The following is a 20,641-nucleotide window of genomic DNA, read 5'->3' on the forward strand; positions in this document are numbered from 1 at the left end:
GATGTGCTTTAAGGCTCCGCTGCGGCTCCGCCCGAGGCCTCAGGGCCCCGCGGGCCGGTCCGGAGCGTCTCGCCACGTGCCTGACGTCACGCACAACTCCCCCGTCTCGTAATGGCGTCACATCACCGATGAGTGACGTCACGGCTCGTGCGCCCAATCAGCGGCGCTTCCCGAGGGCTCCTCGGGTCAGGCCCCGCCCCACTGCGCTCCTATTGGGCGGACCTCCGGCAGGACAGCGATTCTGACTTCTGATTGGTTGGGGCCGAGCAGGGCGTGGCGCGGCGGGATGGCGTCACGGCGCATTCACCACAGAGCGGCGACAGGTCAGAGGAGCGCACGCGCGGGGCACGACGGAACGGGTGGGAGGGGCGGGGAGCGGAACCGGAAGCAGAACCGGTACCGCGACCGGGGCACCGGGACAGGGATCGGCATCACCGGGACTGGCACGAGCACCGGGACCGGAGAGAGGCAGCGCGGCAACCCCCGGTCCGGCCCCGACGCGCGCGGCAGCGCTCGGGGATGGGGCCGGCCGGGCCCCGGCGGCCCCCGGCGCCCGCCGGTGCTGCCGCCGCCCCCCGCCGCTACCGGGGCTGAGGGCCCGCCGCGCCCGGCCCTGCCATGGCTGCGTGCGGCTGTAACGCGCTGCTGGCCGCGGCCAGAGCCAGGTGAGCCCGCGCGGGGTCGGACGGGCCTGGGGGGATTCGGAGCTTTTATCCATTCCCCGTTAAAGCGGCACCGGGAGTGGCGGCGGGGCTGCCCCGTCAGGGAGGGCACAGCACGGCCGGTCGGTGCTGGGGGATCGGGCTGTCAGCACAAAAGCGATTTCACGGGGCCGGTTTGGGTGTGATGCCTCGGTGTCGGGATCTCTGCTGCTCACCGTGACCTCGAGAAAAGTTCCAAAGTCTCTTTTCCCAGCCCGGCGCTTGAAGAAGAAGTCAGAGCTCTTCATTTCTCGGTCTCAAGGTTGTTTATTGCGTCTTATCTATAAAAATTTTCCTCCTGCCCTGCCGAGGTCCGTCCAGCAGGAAAGTTCCAGGCACTCTGCCTGCCCCGGGGCAATGTTATCTTTTTATACTGAAAACTACGTGTGCAATATTTACAATTACTTTCCAATACCTATCACCTGTGTTAGACAGTGAGCTTCTACTCTAAACCAATCTAAATGTGCCACCATCCCAGCAGAAGGTGGAGGCCAAGAAGAGGAAGGAGGAAGGCTGGACACACCCAGTTCCCTCCATCTTGCCCCCCTGAACCCCATTCCAGAAACCCCAAAATCTACTTTTCCCCACTGTGATAACTTCACTATTATTCTACTTAAATTGTTGTGGCTTGCAGATCTTCATCTAAGGTTGATAACTTGCTGCATGGGTCATAATCAAACCCACAGAGGGGTATTTTGGGCTCTGTGCCGGGGTCTGGGCTGCTCAGGACTGGGTTTTCCTGCCCTGCTCTTACCCGAACACCTCTCCAGTTTCAGGGGCTCCCGTCTCCTGGCTCACTGCAGCTCTCCGTGCTCCCCAGCCGCTGCTCTGGTCCAGCTGGTGGATCCCCAGCTCAGCTGGAGCTGCAGGGACTCCAAAAGCCAGCCCTGGGCACGCCGAGCCTGCCTGCCCCGCTCACCTGCCCACGCCCTGCACACCTGCAGCAGCTCCCAGCAGCAGCTGCCAGGGGAGCCCCATGGAAAACCCAGGAATCAGGGAGCTAAAGCTGCCAAAAACCTGGCCAAGCAGGTGGTGGCTCCTGCAGGGAAGAAACCTTTGAGGCAGAGGGTCGTGGATGAGCTGAAGCATTACTACAATGGGTTCCACCTGCTCTGGATCGACACCAAGGTGGCTGCCAGGATGGTGTGGAGGCTGCTGCACGGGCAGGTGCTCACCAGGAGGGAGAGGAGAAGGGTGAGTGCCACAGTGTTAGTGCTCAGGAACTCAGAGTTACAGAATATTTATGTGCAGGTGCTTTTGTTTGGGTCAGGGCTACAGACCCAGATCTGACTCCAGCATGGTTTTGAGCTGAACATGTTTTATATCCTATCAATCCTATTAATTACATATTATATATGTCCTATTAATTACATATATATGCACATATAAATATATATGCACATATAAATATACATGCATATAAATATAAATATATATCCTATTAATTACATATTATATATGTCCTAGTAATTACATATATATACATATATATATACACATATACATATAAATATATATCCTGTTAATTACATATTATTGAACTTACATTGTTCTATTGTATGCATTCATTTCATCCAAGCATGGATTTCTCATGATCCCCTCAAACCTCTAAAATAGTTTCTCATGCTTCTTTAAACAATTATTATATCTAATCACATATAAAAATTATATCATTTATCATGTATTGTCTGCACAGGTGCAGTTTCACATCATCTAGCAAGATATAGTATAATATAATGTAATGTAGTATATATAATGTAATATAGTATGTTATATATATTATATGTATAACATATACAATATATAACCTATATAATATATATAATTTAAAATAATGTATCATCTATTATATATAATATCATAGATATAAAATTTATATATTATATATAATGTATCGTATATAAAATATATAATATAAAATATATAAGATATATATTATATATGTAATATATATAATATATTGTTTATGTAATATATACCATATATAATATATAATTTATATATAATGTAGTATATCATATATAACATGTAATATTTAATATTATATAATATATCATGTAATATATAGTATGTTATATATAATGCTTAATATGATATGATATATTATGTAGTATGTAATATATGATATATGATATATAATATAATGTAATATCTAATCTAACTTTCCCAGGGCCCACCTTTAACGTTTCCCCTACTAAGCCTAATTTTCTTTCTAGCTCCCCGAATTTTCTATGATTTTAAAATCTTTTACTATCGACAACACCTGGATAAAGTGATGCAGTAAGAGGCTTAACCCCTTCTTTGGGCCCACTTTGGTAATCCCTGCTGTGCTTTTCTCCCTGCAGCTGCTGAGAACTTGTGCAGATCTCTTCAGGCTGGTTCCCTTCCTGGTGTTTGTCATTGTTCCCTTCATGGAGTTTCTGTTACCTATGTTCCTGAAGCTCTTCCCTGACATGCTGCCCTCCACGTTTGAGACGGAGTCAAAAAAGGTTTGTGGAGTGTCCCCAGCGCCTCAGAACATCTGGGCAGCTGTGCAGGGCTGCTGTTTTTATTATTCATTCTTGTTAAGCCTTCTCTCTGTATCCTTTCTGTTTCTTTAGTATAGTTTTAGTATAGCATTCATAACATAATCACAATATAATATAATTACAGTATAATATAAATGCAATACAATATAAATATAAGTTATATAAATAATATAATATCAATATAATATAAATAATATAATCATAAATGAGGCTTCTAAGAACATAGAGTCAAATTCTCATCTCTCACCTCATCCTGGGGACCCCCAAAAATTCAATAGAGTGGGACAATTGGAAGGCTCTGCTGCAGACAGGGTTCCGAAAAAATGTCCACAGCAATTCCATTTTCTGATTTATAACTTTGTATTTCCCAAATGAAGGAAGAGAAGCTGAAGAAGAAGTTGAATGCCAGGCTGGAGTTGGCCAAGTTCCTGAGGGAGACCATTACAGAGATGGCCAAAAGGAACAAGGCAGACACAGGAAAAGAGAAACAATTCTCCTTTTACCTGCACGAGGTAGGATGGCAGCCATGGCACACACACACACCTTTAGGGCTGCTGGTGGGGCAGAGAGCAGGGGATTTGTACCAGGATTGTGGGGACAGAGCAGCTGTCAGGGGCTGTTCCCTGGGTGCCTCCCTGCCCACCCTGCTCAGGAATTCCCAGCCTGGCAGGGCACACCTTTCACCCCATGGAAATTCCAGTGGCTGCTCAATAAGGGTTTCACTGTGACTTTTAACTGTATCTCCAGCAAGGACAGGAATTCCCCAGTGAGGAAGGGAAGGGGAAGGAAGTTTCCAGCTGGGGATCCCACTGTATCCTGCTGTCTCCAGCAGGGACAGGAATTCTCCTGTGAGGAAGGGAAGAGGGGGAATGTTCCCATCTGGGGATCCCACTCAGGGCTTTGTGTGTTCCCTCAGCTCTGTCCCAGCCCTGCTCACAGGAATTCCCAGCCTGGCAGGGCACACATTTCACCCCCTGGAAATTCCAGTGACCACTCAATAACAGTTTCACTGTGACTTTTAACTGTGAGGAGGGGGAAGGTGGGGAGGTTCCAGCTGGGGATCCCACTCAGGGCTCTTTGTGCCTCCCCTCAGGTCCGTCCCAGCGGCCAGCAGCCCAGCACACAGGAGATTGTGCATTTCTCCAAGATCTTTGAGGATGAGCTGACCCTGGAGCACCTGGAGAGGCCCCAGCTGGTGGCTCTGTGCAAGCTGCTGGAGCTGCAGGCCCTGGGCACCAACAACCTGCTGCGCTTCCAGCTGCTGATGCGGCTGCGCAGCATCAAGGCCGACGACGAGGTGGGTCTGCAGCAGCAGCCAGGAGCTGCCCACACCCCTCAGAACAGGGGAAATTGGGGTTGATGAGAGTCAGACCCTCCCCAGAAGAAAACAGAATGAGAGTTCACCTCCCTGCAGCCTTGCAGTCTTTGGGGAGCTGTAATGGAGGTGGCATTTCAGATATTGCCACTAGAACTTTTCCTTTTGGTCATGCTAACTTATAAAAAAGAGATGCTTTTTGATGTGCAGTGGGGTTATTTGGAAAATGGAACCAGACTTACATGTGCAGAGTTAGTGGCCATAAGTTGCAGCAAGGGAAATTTCAGCTCAATAAGTGAGTGGGTAAACAGTGGAACAGGCTGTGAATATCCCATCCCTAAAGTGGTTCAAAGCACAAATACTGAACAATTTTGAGCAGGAGATTGAACTGAGGACCTCCAGAAGTCCTTTCAGGTGCAGCAGGGTCTTGGCTTGCCCTGTGCTGGATGGGGATGTTCTGTTCATTGCAGATGATTGCCAAGGAAGGGGTCAGTGGGCTGAGCGTGGCGGAGCTGCAGAGCGCCTGCAGGGCCAGAGGGATGCGCTCAGTGGGGCTCTCTGAGGAGCAGCTGAAGGAGCAGCTGGGGCAGGTGAGTGTGCCCTGGCCTGGGCAGGTGTGAGATTGATCAGAGGACAGGCTCCAGGCAATGCTGAGGTGCAGCAGGCACAGCTTCCTGAGAATTCATGCATGAATTTCAAGTTTGATCCTGACCCACAGAGCTGAGCTCTAAGGCATGAAGGGTCCAGGTTATATCCTAGACTAAAGAAAAAACCACCTTGCTCCTATCTGGCCCTGGTTCTTTTTGAAGTGGGGGTATTCCTAACTTTTCAGACCCATTTCTTTTCATTATGGTAACTTAAAACTGCATTATTCTCACCCACAGAGCTGAGCTTTAAGGCAGGAAGGGTCCAGATTGTCTTAGACTAAAGAGAAAACCAAATAGAACCAGGGCCAGATAGCAAGGTGTAGTGGAGGGTATTCCTAGCTCTTCAGACCCATTTCTTCTCATTATGGTGATTTAAAACTGTATTATCCTCACCCATAGAGCTGAGTTCTAAGGCATGAAGGATCCAGATTATGTCCTAGACTAAAGAGAAAACCACCTTGCTCCTATCTGGTTTGAAGTGGGGCTGTTCCAACTCTTCAGACCCATTTTTTCTCATGATGGTAACTTAAAACTGTATTATTCTTACCCACAGAGCTGAGCTCTAAGGCATGAAGGGTCCTAGACTAAAGAGAAACCCCCCCCCCTTCACTTTGCTCTTATCTGGCCCTGGTTCTATTTGGTTATTCCTAACTCTTCAGACCCATTTCTTCTCATTATGGTTACTTAAAACTGTATTATCCAAACTCAAGATTGCTTTAAGGACAGAGTGTTGTGTTAATAAATACTTACATAGAGCCAATATGAAGCAATTTTTCCTTCTGTTTTCTTCCAACAGTGGCTGGATCTGCATTTAAAGGAGAACATTCCTTCTTCCCTCCTCCTGCTTTCCCGTGCCTTGTACTTAATAGATGTAAAGCCACAATCTGTTCCCATTCCACAGAGCAAGGCAAGTGGTTTGAATAAAGCTCTTAGGTTAATAGCTCAACCATTATGCATTATAGAAATGAAGGACTTTGATAGAATCTTGTTTTCTGAGCCTACAAGAGGACTGAAGTTGTGACTCTGTGTTCTTTGGCAGACAACTGATGCTGCTGGAATGACATCTGTGCTTGAAGGTCAGAAGACCCTCCTGGATCCTGCCTCTGTTGTACAGGGAAGAAAGGTTAGAAACAGCAATCTGCAAGTAGGAAAACTTGTGCTGAAATTATTGGGAATTAGGTGTGACCAAACCTTTCCAAAGCTGGACAAACCCAATGTTTGACAGCGCAGCACAGAGCAGTGTCTGTTCTTGCACTGTGTGGGTGTTTTTCCCCCCAAGAATCTCACAGTTCTGATTTGAGAGGCAAGGGGAGGGAGCAGGGGTGTGCTGTGGCAGAGCTGGTGCTGTGCCTGGGAGCAGCTGGTTATTGAGTACCATGGTGCTGGCTCCCAGCCAGGGAGGACTCAACCTCAACCTGAATTCTTTCAGGCCTCAGCCCAGGTACATTCAGCTCAGAGGAGCCAGTTAAAGAGGACTTGTTTTGAGCCCTCTTAGTGAATTTGAGTTTGTTATCTGGGACAAAATGAGCCAAAATATGTAGAGTAAGAAAGCCAGAGCATATGGTTCTCAGCATCACGCTGCAGTGAATTCCTTAGATTAGTCCCAGCTGATAAAAGCAGCAGCAGGAATCAAAGAATATTGTATCAACTGCCAGAAATGTTTCCACATAGTTAAATTGTGCTGGGGAAACAATGGAAATGCCAGCACAGCTTTCACAGAGTGAGCAGGGAACAGCCTTGTTAGGGCCTGGGGAGTTTGGGCCTTTCTGAGAGGGTTCTGTGACTTACAGCTGCTTTTTCCTTAAAGACTGAAGAATTTGTGTCCCAGCCAACAGAGAAATTGCCATTCTCTGAAGCATCAGTGAAGCCTCCTCCCCCACGAGAGGTGAGCTTGTCAGAGCTCTTACACTCCCAAAAGGGATTGTTCTTCACACAGCTTGCAGCCAAACCGAGGAAGTTTGGAGTGCAGGGTGCTGTGAATGCTGCTGAGTTCAGGGAACTGGATGAGAGCTGCACTGGGGGCTGTTCAATACAAAGATACCACCCATGGCAGAGAGCAGTCAGACTGGGGGGAATTATTGATGTAACCTTGCACTCTTCCTTAATAATCTGCCTTGGGCCCCTGGGACAGACCAGCCTTCCCTTGGGGTCAGCAGGGTAAGAGCCACTTGGTATCTGTAAAAATATTTCTGCAGTGATTGTCTTTGTTTTGTCCATTTTCTTTCTGGGAATATTTGATTTTAGTTTAGGTGTTTATGTGCACATCTAGGATGCTGCTTAAGGCAAGTTTGGGAGTCCAGACAGACTCCTGTCTCTTTTAACCTGAAGAACTTTGCTCCTTATCAACTGTTCCTCTCCAGAGCAGCTTCCCATGCTAAATGGGAAAACACCTTCAGAAAAGATTATGAATTTCAAAAAACATTCCTACTGCCTAAAATCTGCATTTTTCTTTTGCCCCTAGACCAAAATGGAAGCATCCCAGAGCAGCAAGGCTGGTGCCAATGGAGTCTAACGTGGAGGCAGCACTGGGAGGAAGCAGCTTCCATCTCCACACCTGCAAAGGGAGCAGGGATTTCCCAGGAGGCTGCTCTGCACAAGGAGGGCAGTATCCCTCAGGGGCCTCTCTCTCTGTCCCAAGCTTGTTAGCAACTAGGCCACTGCTGTCTGGATGGCCCCAGACATCTCTTTTGTGCTGGATCCTTGCCCTGCTACTTTTAACTTATGGTGTAAATATGTTAATAATGGTGCTGCTGTCTGTGCTGTTCCTGAGCAGGTGTTTGTGCTTAGCAAAGGCAGCTTTTCATGTTAGAATGGCCTGTGCACAGAACAAGCTGGGCTGGGCTCCAGCAAAGCCTGTTCTGCAGTGTGGAATCCTCTGCAGGAACATCCCCACACAGCCAGGGCCAGCAGCTTGTCCTGAGGGTCACAGCTCAGGCTCTTGGTCCTGTTTGGGTGTTTTAGCCAGTGACCAGCCCACAACAACCCACGTGGCCACAGTTTAACTGAGGAGGTGGCCACAGGAAGGGAAGGAGCAGCATTTGGTGTGGTAGCACTGATCAGAAGGGCTTCAGGCCCTGCTGGACAGGAGCAGCCTCACCTGGGAGTGTGGGAGCTGTGCAGGAGCCACACACTGTGACAGAATCTGACTTGCACTTTCAGGATCCCTCTGGGTCACAAGAGGGAACAACCTGGACCTGCACACCTCTCCCAAGGGTGGAGCTTTGGATAATCCTCACCAGGCTCAGAACACACACCAAGTGCTCTCCACACTTGCAAAGCCACTCCTCACATGCTCAGTTTTTGCCAGACTCTCAGAGGATTCTGAAAAGCTGTTTTTAGCATTTGTTAAAATTTTTTACTCTGTCCTATGTAAATACTGAGAAATTACTCACATTATGGATTTTAAATATGTATATATTTATACTTACTGTAAAATTAGATTTGGTGCTAAGTAGGAATGAAATGTCTCTTCCAGAGTCAGCCAGCCTTTAGAACAACCCAACTGAGAGCCAGTTCTGCAAGCTCAGGTAGGAGCAGCACTTTAAACCCAAGGCCTCAGGCTCCTGCAGCACCACAGAGCCAGCTGTCAGGTGTCCTGTGTCCTTAGCTCTGTCCCTGAGCCTCTCCTTGTTCACCCAGCCCACCCACAGTGCTGGATCTGTGTCTAATAAATGGAACAAATGTTGTTTCAATAAAATAACACCTTGCTGTGGAGTTGTGAGTGTGTTCACAGGGGTCTGAGGATGAGGGAAGAGACGAGGATCTGACTCCATGTTTCAGAAGGCTTGATTTATTATTTTATGATATATATTACATTAAAACTATACCTTAAACTGGGGATGTCACACTGCCACCCTAAACTGGGATATTCACAATGCCACCCTAACTGGGGATTGTGGTGGTGTTCACAGGGGTCTGAGGATGAGGGAAGAGATGAGGACCTGACTCCATGTTTCAGAAGGCTGATTTATTATTTTATGATATATATTATATTAAAACTGTACTAAAAGAGTAGAAGAAAGGATTTAATCAGAAGGCTGGCTAAGAATAGAAGAAGAAAGAATGATCATAAAAGCTTCTATCTTGGACAGAGAGTCCGAGCCAGCTGACTGTGATTGGCCATTAATTAGAAACAACCACATGAGACCAATCCCAGATGCACCTGTTGCATTCCACAGCAGCAGATAACCATTGTTTACATTTTGTTCCTGAGGGCCTCTCAGCTTCTCAGGAGGAAAAATTCCTAAGGAAAGGATTTTCCATAGAAGATGTCTGTGACATGGAGTCACTGCTGCCTCTCCTGCCTGCTGTTCCAGCCCGGGGCTGCTCCACTCCCAAACCCACCTGGCTTTCTCTGGTACCCCGGGGAGGTTTGGGGTGAAATGATCAGGTCGTGGCTCTGAGGGCTCAGCCCCTGCTCTGGGTGGAGGGAGAGGAGGAGGCTGGGCGGGATGAAGGCAGAGCCAGCCAGTGCTGGAGCAGCACATTCCTCTGCTGAGAGGTTTCCCAGATGGAGAGAGCAGAGGGGCTGGCAGGGAGCCCTGGCATCACCTGGGCACTGCCCTGCTGTGGGTGAGCCTTGGGTGGGCTCTGGTGCCTCCCACATCCCCATCCTCCAGCTGGGCACCACCACATCACACTGGTGTGTGTGCCAGGCCTCATGTGTGCGTTTACCTCCTGTGTTTTCAATTCAGAAAGATCTGGAAGCTGGGACTCTATTTTCCTTGGATGTCCTGCAGTGACCACCAGCCCTGTGTTCAGCCTGAAGCGAGCACAGGCTGTGCCAACCTTCATCTTCCCAGGGGAGCCAGCCTGGGGCAGGCAGAGGCAAGAGAGACCCTTTCCACACCTCTGAACAAACCCATTTTCACATCAAAAAACCAGCCAGCTTTTTTCCTCAGCTTCACTTGCGGATGTGCCCACTCTCACCTCTGCCTGGCATTCAGGGATCCCAGGCACCTTCCCAGGACCCAGAACCCTGCAGAGGGGAGAGAGAAGCAGCAATTCTGCTGCATGACCTTCCAAGCAAGGGGAGGAAACGCCCCCCGTGGAGCCCCATAAATCACAGGATTCTGTTCTGCAGCGCCGGGCGAACAAAACGCTGCAGAGATCCAAGCTGTGTGTGCTTTGGCGTGGGGAGAGCTTTTCCAGCCGTGCCGCTGCCAAACACCTTCCAATCTCCCCTCAGCCTGGAGAAACAGCTTCTTGCCTGTTTATCCTTCCCCAGGGCATCCTCACACTCTTTCTGCTCCAGCCTGGAGCTGGGTGTTGTGGTGCCCATGTCTGTCCCAGCGCTGTTTTGGGGAGAGAAACAAAACTCCACAAATTCTGTGAGAGTTGTAAAGCCAGTGTGTTTATTACAGCGCTGGACTCATGTGGGAATCCAGTCAGGGAACTCCAGATCCTCTTTTATCTCCCTCTCAAATATATATACATGCAATTTCACCATAGGTTCATACCTATTCATTCCACTGATTTCACTTGCCACTAATTGTGACCGTGTTCACAGGGGTCTGAGGATGAGGGAAGAGATGAGGATCTGACTCCATGTTTCAGAAGGCTTGATTTAATATTTTATGATATATATTACATTAAAACTATACTAAAAGAATAGAAGAAAGGTTCTCATCAGAAGGCTGGCTAAGAATAGAATAGAATAGAATAGAATAGAATAGAATAGAATAGAATAGAATAGAATAGAATAGAATAGAATAGAATAGGAAGGAATGATAACAAAGGTTTGTGGCTCGGACTCTCTGTCTGAGCCAGCTGACTGTGATTGGCCATTAATTAGAAACAACCACATGAGACCAATCCCAGATGCACCTGTTGCATTCCACAGCAGCAGATAATCAATGTTTACATTTTGTTCCTGAGGCCTCCCAGCTTCTCAGGAGAAAAAATCCTAAGGAAAGGATTTTCCATAAAAGATGCCTGTGCCAACTAATTCTTCAGAAAGAACTCCTGGGCCAGGTTGTCCTGCTCTCTCTGCCCCCCTTTCCCCCCTTATTTCTTGTCTGAGAGAACAGTCAGTCACACTAAACAGCAAACTACAGATTTAACTCAAAGATGTACATTCCACCTGAATCAAAATGGATTTCTACCCTGGAAAATTTCCACTCTGCCTCAGCACCTTGCCCTGGAGCAGGGAATTTCTGCTGGATTTCTGCTGCATGCTGCTCCTGTGGCAGCGCCAGCTCCGAGCCTTGCGTCAGCCTCTTCCCCTGAAAGCTGCAGGGAAAAGATGCCCCGGTCAGCACTTTTGGAGGACATTAGCATTCAGAGGGAAAGGCGGTGATTTAGTGCGGCCCAAGCACAACAAAGGCTGGGATTTACAGCTCCCGGATCCCAGCAGCACATTCCTGCAGCCCTCCTGCCTCTGCTGCGAACGTGTAACAAAGGAGAGGAGCCTGAAATCGAGTGGGGCAAGATGACAAATCTTGCATGGAGCAGGATGGGATGCAGGTGGCAACGTCCCCAAGGTGTCCCCAGGGCTGGTCCCACCCTGCTTCTCCTCGTGATGCCTAGGACAGGGGGGAGCTGAGTGCCCCAGCTGCAGCTGCACACATCTGGCTCTGACTCTGCTCAGCTCTGGGGGGCTGGATCTGCACATTCCTGAGCCTTTTTGGAGCATCCCTTGGCGCACTTTGGAGCACCTTAGAACATCCCTGTATCCTTTAGAACATCCTTGAGCCCCTTGGAACCCCTTGGGTCCCTTGGAAGCCCCTTGGAGCATCCTGCTGACCCCACAGCTGGCTGGGACACGGGGATAGGGGGTGGCTGAGGGGGCTGGGGGATCATTCCCCACCCACCCTGAGCCTGCTCGGAGCTGTGGGAGCTGCCCCGAGGTGCAGTGGCACAGGAGGTGCAGTGGCACAGAAGGTGCAGTGGCACAGGAGGTGAAATGGCACAGGAGGTGAGGTGGCACAGAAGGTGCAGTGGCACAGGAGGTGGAGTGGCACAGGAGGTGAGGTGGCACAGAAGGTGCAGTGGCACAGGAGGTGCAGTGGCACAGGAGGTGAAATGGCACAGGAGGTGCAGTGGCACAGGAGGTGGAGTGGCACAGAAGGTGCAGTGGCACAGGAGGTGGAGTGGCACAGGAGGTGCAATGGCACAGAAGGTGGAGTGGCACAGGAGGTGGAGTGGCACAGAAGGTGCAGTGGCACAGAAGGTGCAGTGGCACAGGAGGTGGAGTGGCACAGGAGGTGCAATGGCACAGAAGGTGGAGTGGCACAGGAGGTGCAGTGGCACAGAAGGTACAGTGGCACAGGAGGTGGAGTGGCACAGAAGGTGCAGTGGCACAGGAGGTGGAGTGGCACAGAAGGTGCAGTGGCACAGGAGGTGCAGTGGCACAGGAGGTGCAGTGGCACAGGAGGTGAAATGGCACAGGAGGTGCAGTGGCACAGGCACAGGAGGTGCAGTGGCACAGGAGGTTCCTGCAGGGCTGGCAGAGTGACAAAGCCCAGCTGAGCCCTGGCAGAGCAGCCACAGCCTGGGCTGGGGCCAGGAGATTGTCCCGGCCCTGCACAGCCCGAGGGCTTTAAAAGGAGAGAACGAGGAGGGAGAGGAGTGGAGAAGACAAAGGATGCTGTGAGAGCCAAGCACTCAGCAGGCACCCAGCACACCCCACCCGCTCGGGGGCTCCTCAGGGCAGCACCTTCAGCTCCTTTATGGCCCTGGAGCCCTTTCCCAAGGGATCCTGCCCCATCTCCCTCCTCAGCACAGACCTTGGAGGGGCTGCAGGCATCCAGCTGGGGGGTGCTCTGGTCCTGGGTGGGACCTGTGGGGTGCTGAGGTCACTTTTGGGGTATCCCCATCTCCCACATTGCCCACATGGACAGGATGGCTTAGCAGGAAGAGCAGAGAGGAGCTGAATTTTGCTGCTGGGCTCCAGCATTCAGGCAGCTCAGTGCCATCGTCCTCTGTGGTTTCTGCTGGGCAGCACCCTGGGGACCCTCCAAGCTGTGTCCCCATGGAATTTAGGGGGCACCCAGCTGCACGTGCCCCTTCTCCACCCTGCAGGAAGTACCTGGCATCTTGTGGGTGATTTTTTTGGTGGGCACCAGCCAGGACACCACCTTGGGGACCCTCTATTTTGTGTCCCAATGTCCCCATGTGTGCAGGTGGGTGGTTTTGTGCTGGGCATCAGCCAGAATGGCACCTTGGGGACTCTCCAAGCTGTGTCCCCATGGAATTTAGGGGGCACCCAGCTGCATGTGCCCCTTCTCCACCCTGAAGGGAGCACCAGGCAGCTGGTGGGTGATTTTTTGCTGGGTGCCAGCCAGGGCAGCACCCTGGGAACCCTCCATGCTGTGTCCCCATGGAATACAGGGGACACCCAGCTGCTTGTGGCCCTTGTCCAGCCTGGCAGGGAACACCTCAGGGACCTTCCATGCTGTGTCCCCATGGAATTCAGGGGTACCCACCTTCATGTGCCCCTTCCCCAGCCCTGCAGGCAGCAGCACCAGCAGCTCTGCTGCAGCTGCTCTGCTTATTATCATATTTAATTGCCCTCCTGGTAACCCCAGGAAATGAGCAGGAGCCGGTTTGGGATGATGTAAACACCAACTCCAGCTCTCCCTGCGCCAAGAGAGCTGTGATTTATGCAATTTATGTGATTTCTGTGATTTATGGAGCCCCCCAGCCCTGCCCCCAGCCTGGGCTGCCACTTTAATCCAGGCCTGCAAATTCAACATAAATCACTTGATTAAAAGCTCTACTTAATTTAAAGGGGGTGGGGCGTGGGCAGAGTGCAGCTGATCGATTTAATTTACACCGGGAAACAGCAACAGGCAGACACGTTTAAAAAGGTTTCAAAAGGCTGGGGAGGCCCCGGTGATGCTGCAGCTGCTTCAGCTGCCTCAGTTTAACCCTTTAAAGGCTCTCAGCCCCCCTCCATGCATGGCCAGCCACCTCCCACACCCTATCCAGGCCCCTGTGGGGTGCAGGGTGCTGGAAGATTTTTATGGGAAGCGCTGGAGCCATGAAAAAACAGAATTTCCCCAAAAGCACCTGAGCATCATCCTCCCAAAGTGCTGCCTGTTTTTTTGGGTTTTTGTTATGGCACTAGAGCCATGAAAAAACAGAATTCCCTCAAAAGCATCTGGAGCATCACCTTCCCAAAGTGCTGCTTGTTTTGGGTTTTTTTTTAATGGTACCGCAGCCATGAAAAAACAGAATTCCCACACAAGCAGCTGAGCATCACCTTCCCAAAGTGCTGCTTGTTTTTTGTTTTTTTGGGGGTTTTTTAAAGCACTGGAGCCATGAAAAAACAGAATTTCCCCCACAAGCACCTGAGCATCATCTTCCCAAAGTGCTGCCTGTTTTTTTTTGTTTATTTTTTTAATTATACTGGAGCCATGAAAAAACAGAATTTCCCCCACAAGCAGCTGGAGCATCACCTTCCCAAAATGCTGCCTGTTTTTTGTTTTTTATGGCGCTAGAGCCATGAAAAAACAGAATTCTCTCCACAAGCAGCTGAGCATCACCTTCCCAAAGTGCTTCCTGTTTTTGTATTTGTTTTAAAGCACTGGACCCATGAAAAAAACAGAATTTCCCTAAAATCAGCTGAGCATCACCTTCCCAAAGTGCTGCCTGGATGAGCTCGAGTCCCCTCCCCATCACCCCTCCACCCAAGGGAGATGTAAGGGTGGTTAAAGTCTTTTAATAATTACAAGAATTCCAGGATTTCATTACAGAAAAGAGTTTACAACAAATAATATTTCTCCGTACAAAGGCAAAATAAACTTTTCAAGTAACAGCGGCCCGGCAGGGAGGGATTTCAGGGAGGGTGCCCTGTCTGTCTGTCTGTCTGTCCGTCCGTGGGACTGCAGGGGGAGCACAGAGCTGGGCTGAGGGTGTGGGGATGCTCCCAGGTAAGGCACTGGCAGGGGATGCCCGGGCATGGTGGGGTTGGCACCGAGCTGGGCACTGCCCAGAGCTCCCCCCAGGGCACGTAATGACAACAGATTCCCAAAAGGCATCATCGACACGTTATTATTATTATTATTATTATTGTTTAATACAACCCCATATAAAACTGAAGCAGCAGCAGCAAATTCTTATCGAGGGACCTAAACTGAAATAGGTTTAGAACATAATTTAAAAAAATAAAACCAGCAAAAATAGCAAAATATATGACTTTTTTTGTTTTTTTTAATATATATATAGCAACTGATATCTACCAGCCACTAGTACCTTCCTACCAAACTGGTATATCTCTGGTAACAACCCTTTTTAAAAAGACATGTAAATATATATTCATATTTATACATATTTTTTCCGTTATGTACACGGGACTCTGGGTTTAGCACGCGTGGGTTCAGGCACCTCTGAGCAGTGCAGGGCTCCTGCCCTGGCTGTGCCAGGCCTGGCTCAGCAAAGCCCATGGGTGATGCTCTGGGGGCATCCTGGGCACGGAGGGAGCCACACCATGAGGGTGCTGGCATGCTGAGGGTGCCAGTGAGGCTCATGGCACACCAGTGATGCTTACAGAACACCAGTGATGGTTACTGAACACCAGTGGGGCTTCTGGCACATTGGTGAGGCTCCTGGCACACCAGTGAGGCTCCCAGAACACCAGTAAGGGTCACAAAATGCCAATGAAGCTCTTGGCACACTGTTGAGGGTCTCAGAACACCAGTGACACTCCTGGCACACCAGGGAGGCTCATGGCACATTAGTGATGGTCCTGGCACACCAGCGAGGCCCCTGGCACACCAGTGACACTCCTGGCACACCAGAGAGGATCTCAGAACCCCAATGAGGCCCCTGGCACACCAGTGACACTCCTGGCACACTAGTAATGGTTACAGAACACCAATGAAGCTCATGGCACACCAGTGAGGCTCTTGGCACAACAGTGATGGTCCTGGCACACCATTCAGGGTCACAGAACACCAGTGAGACTCCTGGTATGCCAGTGAGGATCACAGAACACCAGTGGGGCTCATGGCACACCAGTGAAACCCCTGGCACACCAGTGAAGCTCCTGGCACACCAGTGAGGCTCTCAGCACGCCAATGATGGTCCTGGCACACCAGTGATGGTCCTGGCACACCAGTGATGGTTACAGAACACCAGTGAAGCTCATGGCACACCAGTGATGCTCTCAGCACGCCAATGATGGTCCTGGCACACCAGTGAGGCTCCTGGCACATTGGTGAGGCTCCTGGCACACCAGTGATGGTTACAGAACACCAATGAAGCTCCTGGCACACCAGTGAGGCTCCTGGCACACCAGTGAGGCTCTCAGCATGCCAATGATGGTCCTGGCACACCAGTGAGGCTCCTGGCATGCCAAGGCTCCCCCCCTGTGCAGCTGCAGGAGCCAGGTGCTGCTCGCAGCTCCCCAGGTTCTCCTGGCACACCAGCCTGTGCCCCAGCAGGCTGCGCCACCCCAGGATGCCTGGCTGGGCTCTTTGGCCACGCATTGCCCACGGGAGAGGATTTCAGCTCAGCCAGGTGGGAACTCTCCAGCACAGAATGACAGAAAAGAGGTTTAAAAACAAAAGGAGGAAAGGCCACAGAAACCTTGGAGCCTTTGGGCTGTGCAGAGCTGGCAGGAGGAGCTGGGTGGTGGTTTTGGTTATGTGAGATGCTACAGATGTCTCTGAACCCTTTCTGCACCAGCTGAGCACAGCCGGGCTGTGCAGGCAGCGTCCATGGGCATGGCATGGCATGGCATGGCATGGCAGTGCCAGCCTCAGTGTCGCTTCAGTCCACCATTGCTGTGCTGAGGGGGCAGCTTGGGCAGGCAGGGCTCGTCGGGCAGCGGGTCGTGGGAGAACACCGAGTCCTCTCCTGAGGAGCACGTGGAGCTGCGCGTGTCCGGGAAGCCGGGGGAGTACTGGTCCAGGGGCAGGGACAGGTCCAGGTACTCCTGAGAGAGGGACAAACCCCAGAGAGGGCTCAGGAAAGGACAGGGCAGCTCCCAGAGATCCCCTCACCCAGGGCAGTACTGATCCAGGGGCATGGACAGGTCCTGGCAGGGACAAACCCCAGGGACAGGATCAGGAGGGGACAGGGCACGGCCTAACCCAGGTGCCACCAGTGCCACCTCTCCTACTGACCCCAGGAAGCCATGGACAGGTCCAGGTACTCCTGAGAGAGGGACAAACCCCAGGGATAGGCTCAGGAAAGGACAGGGCAGCACCCATGGAATCCCTCACCCAGGTGCCAGCAGTGCCACCTCTCCTTCTGACCCTGGGAAGCCATGGACAGGTCCAGGTACTCTTGAGAGGGACAAACCCCAGACAGGGCTCAGGAAAGGACAGGGCAGCTCCCAGAGAGCCCCTCACCCAGGGCAGTACTGATCCAGGGCATGGACAGGTCCTGGCAGGGACAAACCCCAGTGACAGGCTCAGGAGGGGACAGGGCAGAGCCTCAACCAGGTGCCACCTCTCCTACTGACCCTGATCCAGGGCCATGGACAGGTCCAGGTACTCCTGAGAGGGACAAACCCCAGGGACAGACTCAGGAAAGGACAGGGCAGCCCCCATGGAGCCCCTCATCCACCTGCCACCAGTGCCACCTCTCCCACTGACCCTGATCCAGGGGCATGGATAGGTCCAGGTACTCCTGAGAGGGACAAACCCCAAGGACAGGATCAGGAGGGGACAGGGCAGAGCTTCACCCAGGTGCCACCAGTGCCACCTCTCCCACTGACCCTGGGAAGCCATGGACACTCCTGGAGGGACAAACCCCAGGGATAAGCTCAGGAGGGGACAGGGCAGAGCCTCACCCAGGTGCCACCTCTCTTACCTGGTTGGAGGTCATGGCCACGATCCTGTCCAGGTCCTCCACCAGCTGCTTGAAGGTGGGTCTCTGGGAGGGGACGGCGTGCCAGCAATCCCTCATCATCATGTACCTGTGAGGGCAGGGCAGGAAGGGGCTCAGCGTGGGCACCCCCAGCCACAGGAGCAGAGAAGCACCAGGAATGTGTGCCCAGTGTCCCTGTGCCCAGGCTGGACCATCAGGGAAGATGCTCCTCCAGGGTGATCCTCCATGTGCAAGGAAAGGAAACCCTTCTCAAGAATTGCTTGGATTGTGGGAGAGTGAGGAATACTAAAGATGTGATGAACACTTAATTCTTTTAGAAATGTGGCTAATTTTTGAGATATATATGCAGGACTATTGTTGGTTTTTACTTCTTGGGGCACACATAATAAAGCAAAACTTTGCAAAAAATGCTGACAGGCATGATTACTTGTTTCACTTGTGTGAAGAGAAGCAAAAATTGCACTAGAAAACGTGTCTACTGAAACATGAATATTTTAAAATTTACTAAAGGAAGAGTATTTAGTGATGTCTGTTTGCTATAACTGCAGGCTTTGTAAACTTTGTGCTGCTCTTGTAGAAACAGGAGGTTGCACAAGCTGACAGGGCAAGTATTGATGATAGCCTTAGCTTGACTTTTGGAAATTTGAAACATTTCCACAAGTGCTTGCACGTTTTGGTGAAAAAAGGCATGACTCAATTTTGCTTGTTTAAAAATGTTTGGCAGTGTTTGAAATAACCATTGTCAGTTTGTCCGCTCTCGTGTTTCTTTCTACTAAAAATCCAGCGAAGCGAAGAATGAGCTCTGATGTGAGAAACAAAATATGGATTAGTCCTATATTGCAAAGCTGTATAAAGACATGAAAGCCTGCCCTATCAACCCAGGCAGGAGGACGGACACAGTCTGGGCTGCTCCCTGTGCTGGGATTCCCTCCTCTCCAGGGAGATGCTCATTATTGCAAATCTGGCTGATGTTTTTGCAGGGCTGGGATTGTAACTCCCAACATCTGCCTGCCACCCTCCATGCCCCAGCCCACGTTGTGCCCCCAGCAATGGCACTCAAACCCCTCTTCCCCACGCCACTCACAGCTCGTTGGTGCAGTTGCTGGGCTTGTCCATCCTGTGACCTTCCTTCAGCAGCTTGAAGAGCTCCTCAACGGGCACACCGGGGTAGGGGGACCCACCCAGGGTGAAAATCTCCCACAGCAGCACCCCAAAGGACCACCTGGGAACACAGGGCACATGCTGGGGCTCCAGGGTGCTGACACCCTGCTGGACCCCAGTGAGAGGCTGGTTTGCTGGGAGGAACAACCACCCACTGCTTCGATTCACTCTGCAGGATGAGTCCCAGCACCAAAAAAATGTTTGGTTGGCTGGCACCAATTGTTATTTCATTAAATCAAAGCAAACCCCATCCATGCACGTCCCCAGCAGGCCCTACTCACACATCACTCTGGTGGGTGTAGATTCTGTCAAAGAGAGCCTCGGGAGCCATCCACTTCACTGGCAGGCGACCCTGGAGCACAAAACCCACAAGGGCTGTGAGGGAAGCTGAGCCCTGCATGCCTGGGGCACTGCCAGCACAGACTGGGGCACTCCCAGCACAGACTGGAGCCTCCCCAGCCCGCAGAACCCCTGGCACAGCACTCACATTTGTGGTCTTCTTGTAATAATCGATGTGGTGGATGTCACGGGCCAGCCCGAAGTCGGCGATCTTCATCACGTTGTCCTCTGTGACCAGCACGTTCCTGGCTGCCAGGTCCCTGTGGATGCACTGACCAAGCACAGGGATCTCAGAACTGGAGGGTTCTCCATCATGATGGGGTGTGTCATGGATATATTTTATGAAAAATCCTTTCATTAGGACTTTTTGAAATCCTTTCATTAGGGTTTGACCAAGCAGAGGGCTCTCAGAACCAGAGGGTTCCCCATGATGGGAGGTGAAAAATTCTTTATCATTAGGATTTTTTCTCCTGAGAAGCCTCAGAAATTAAATGTAATCAATGGTTATCTGCTGCTGTGGAATGCAACAGGTGCATCTGTGATTGGTCTTATGTGGTTATTTCTAATTAATGGCCAATCACACTTCAGCTGTCTTGGACTCTCTGGCGAGTCTCAAGATTTTATTACCATTCCATTCTATTCCATTCCATTCCATTCCATTCCATTCCATTCCATTCCATTCCATTCCTTACCTTGCTAACCTTCTGATAAAATCTTCTATTCTTTTAGTATCATTTTAACATATCATCTTCTTTTAATATAATATATATCATAAAATAATAAATCAGGCTTTTGATGAGATCCTTTCTCTATTCTTTTAGCATAGTTTTAATAAATAATTTTCTTATAATATATATAATAAAATAATAAATCGGGCTTTTGATGAAATCTTCTCTCTATTCTTTTAGTATAGTTTTAAGATATTATATTATAATAATTATATTTTATATTGTAGTATAGTAGCTATATATAATATTAATATATTACATTATGTTTTAATATATTATATTTTAATATGCCATATATTATTTTACATATATATATAATATTAAATTTTCTTTTAATATAATATATATCATAAAATAATAAATCAACCCTCTGAAACATGGAGTCAAGATTCTCATCTCTCCCCTCATCCTGGGAACCCTTGAGAACACCATCACAGGGATG

At 50.1% G+C, this 20,641-nt stretch overlaps 2 protein-coding genes across 5 annotated transcripts in view; one reads left to right on the top strand and one right to left on the bottom strand.

Annotated features, from left to right (window-relative positions):
- Window positions 1-341: 341 nt before the first annotated feature.
- LETM2 (leucine zipper and EF-hand containing transmembrane protein 2) lies at window positions 342-8,905 on the top strand. 2 transcript variants are annotated; one of them, XM_074559206.1, is made up of 10 exons: window positions 344-665; window positions 1,472-1,895; window positions 3,047-3,190; window positions 3,607-3,741; window positions 4,323-4,526; window positions 5,015-5,134; window positions 5,988-6,098; window positions 6,231-6,314; window positions 6,999-7,076; window positions 7,653-8,905. In XM_074559206.1, exons 1-10 carry the CDS (start codon window positions 619-621, stop codon window positions 7,701-7,703), a joined length of 1,398 nt encoding a protein of 465 aa, XP_074415307.1. In that variant the 5' UTR covers window positions 344-618; the 3' UTR covers window positions 7,704-8,905. The 2 variants fall into 2 exon arrangements, with proteins under 2 accessions (XP_074415308.1, XP_074415307.1); XM_074559207.1 differs by lacking the exon at window positions 6,999-7,076 and having other exon boundaries at window positions 342-665.
- Window positions 8,906-14,839: 5,934 nt separating this feature from the next.
- Window positions 14,840-20,641, bottom strand: part of FGFR1 (fibroblast growth factor receptor 1) — a 34,819-nt gene continuing 29,017 nt past the window's right edge. For 2 of the 3 annotated variants that reach the window (XM_074558887.1, XM_074558885.1), the window contains 5 exons: window positions 19,620-19,742; window positions 19,414-19,484; window positions 19,056-19,193; window positions 17,954-18,059; window positions 14,840-17,072 (listed from right to left, as the gene is read on the bottom strand). In XM_074558887.1, the coding sequence (XP_074414988.1) occupies window positions 16,896-17,072; window positions 17,954-18,059; window positions 19,056-19,193; window positions 19,414-19,484; window positions 19,620-19,742 (615 nt within the window). In that variant the 3' untranslated portion in view covers window positions 14,840-16,895. Of the gene's footprint in view, window positions 17,073-17,580; window positions 17,638-17,953; window positions 18,060-19,055; window positions 19,194-19,413; window positions 19,485-19,619; window positions 19,743-20,641 lie in introns of those variants that run through there. The other variant, XM_074558886.1, reaches the window with a different exon arrangement.

This window comes from Zonotrichia albicollis, chromosome 26 (genome assembly GCF_047830755.1).
Source record: "Zonotrichia albicollis isolate bZonAlb1 chromosome 26, bZonAlb1.hap1, whole genome shotgun sequence".
Classification (NCBI taxonomy): domain Eukaryota; kingdom Metazoa; phylum Chordata; class Aves; order Passeriformes; family Passerellidae; genus Zonotrichia; species Zonotrichia albicollis.

Coding starts and splice junctions, on each gene's coding strand:
- LETM2 (XM_074559206.1), top strand. CDS start 619: ATGGCTGCGTGCGGCTGTAACGCGCTGCTGGCCGCGGCCAGAGCCAG. Junction 5,135..5,987: donor TGAAGGAGCAGCTGGGGCAG/GTGAGTGTGCCC, acceptor TTCTTCCAACAG/TGGCTGGATCTGCATTTAAA. Junction 6,099..6,230: donor TTCCCATTCCACAGAGCAAG/GCAAGTGGTTTG, acceptor GTTCTTTGGCAG/ACAACTGATGCTGCTGGAAT.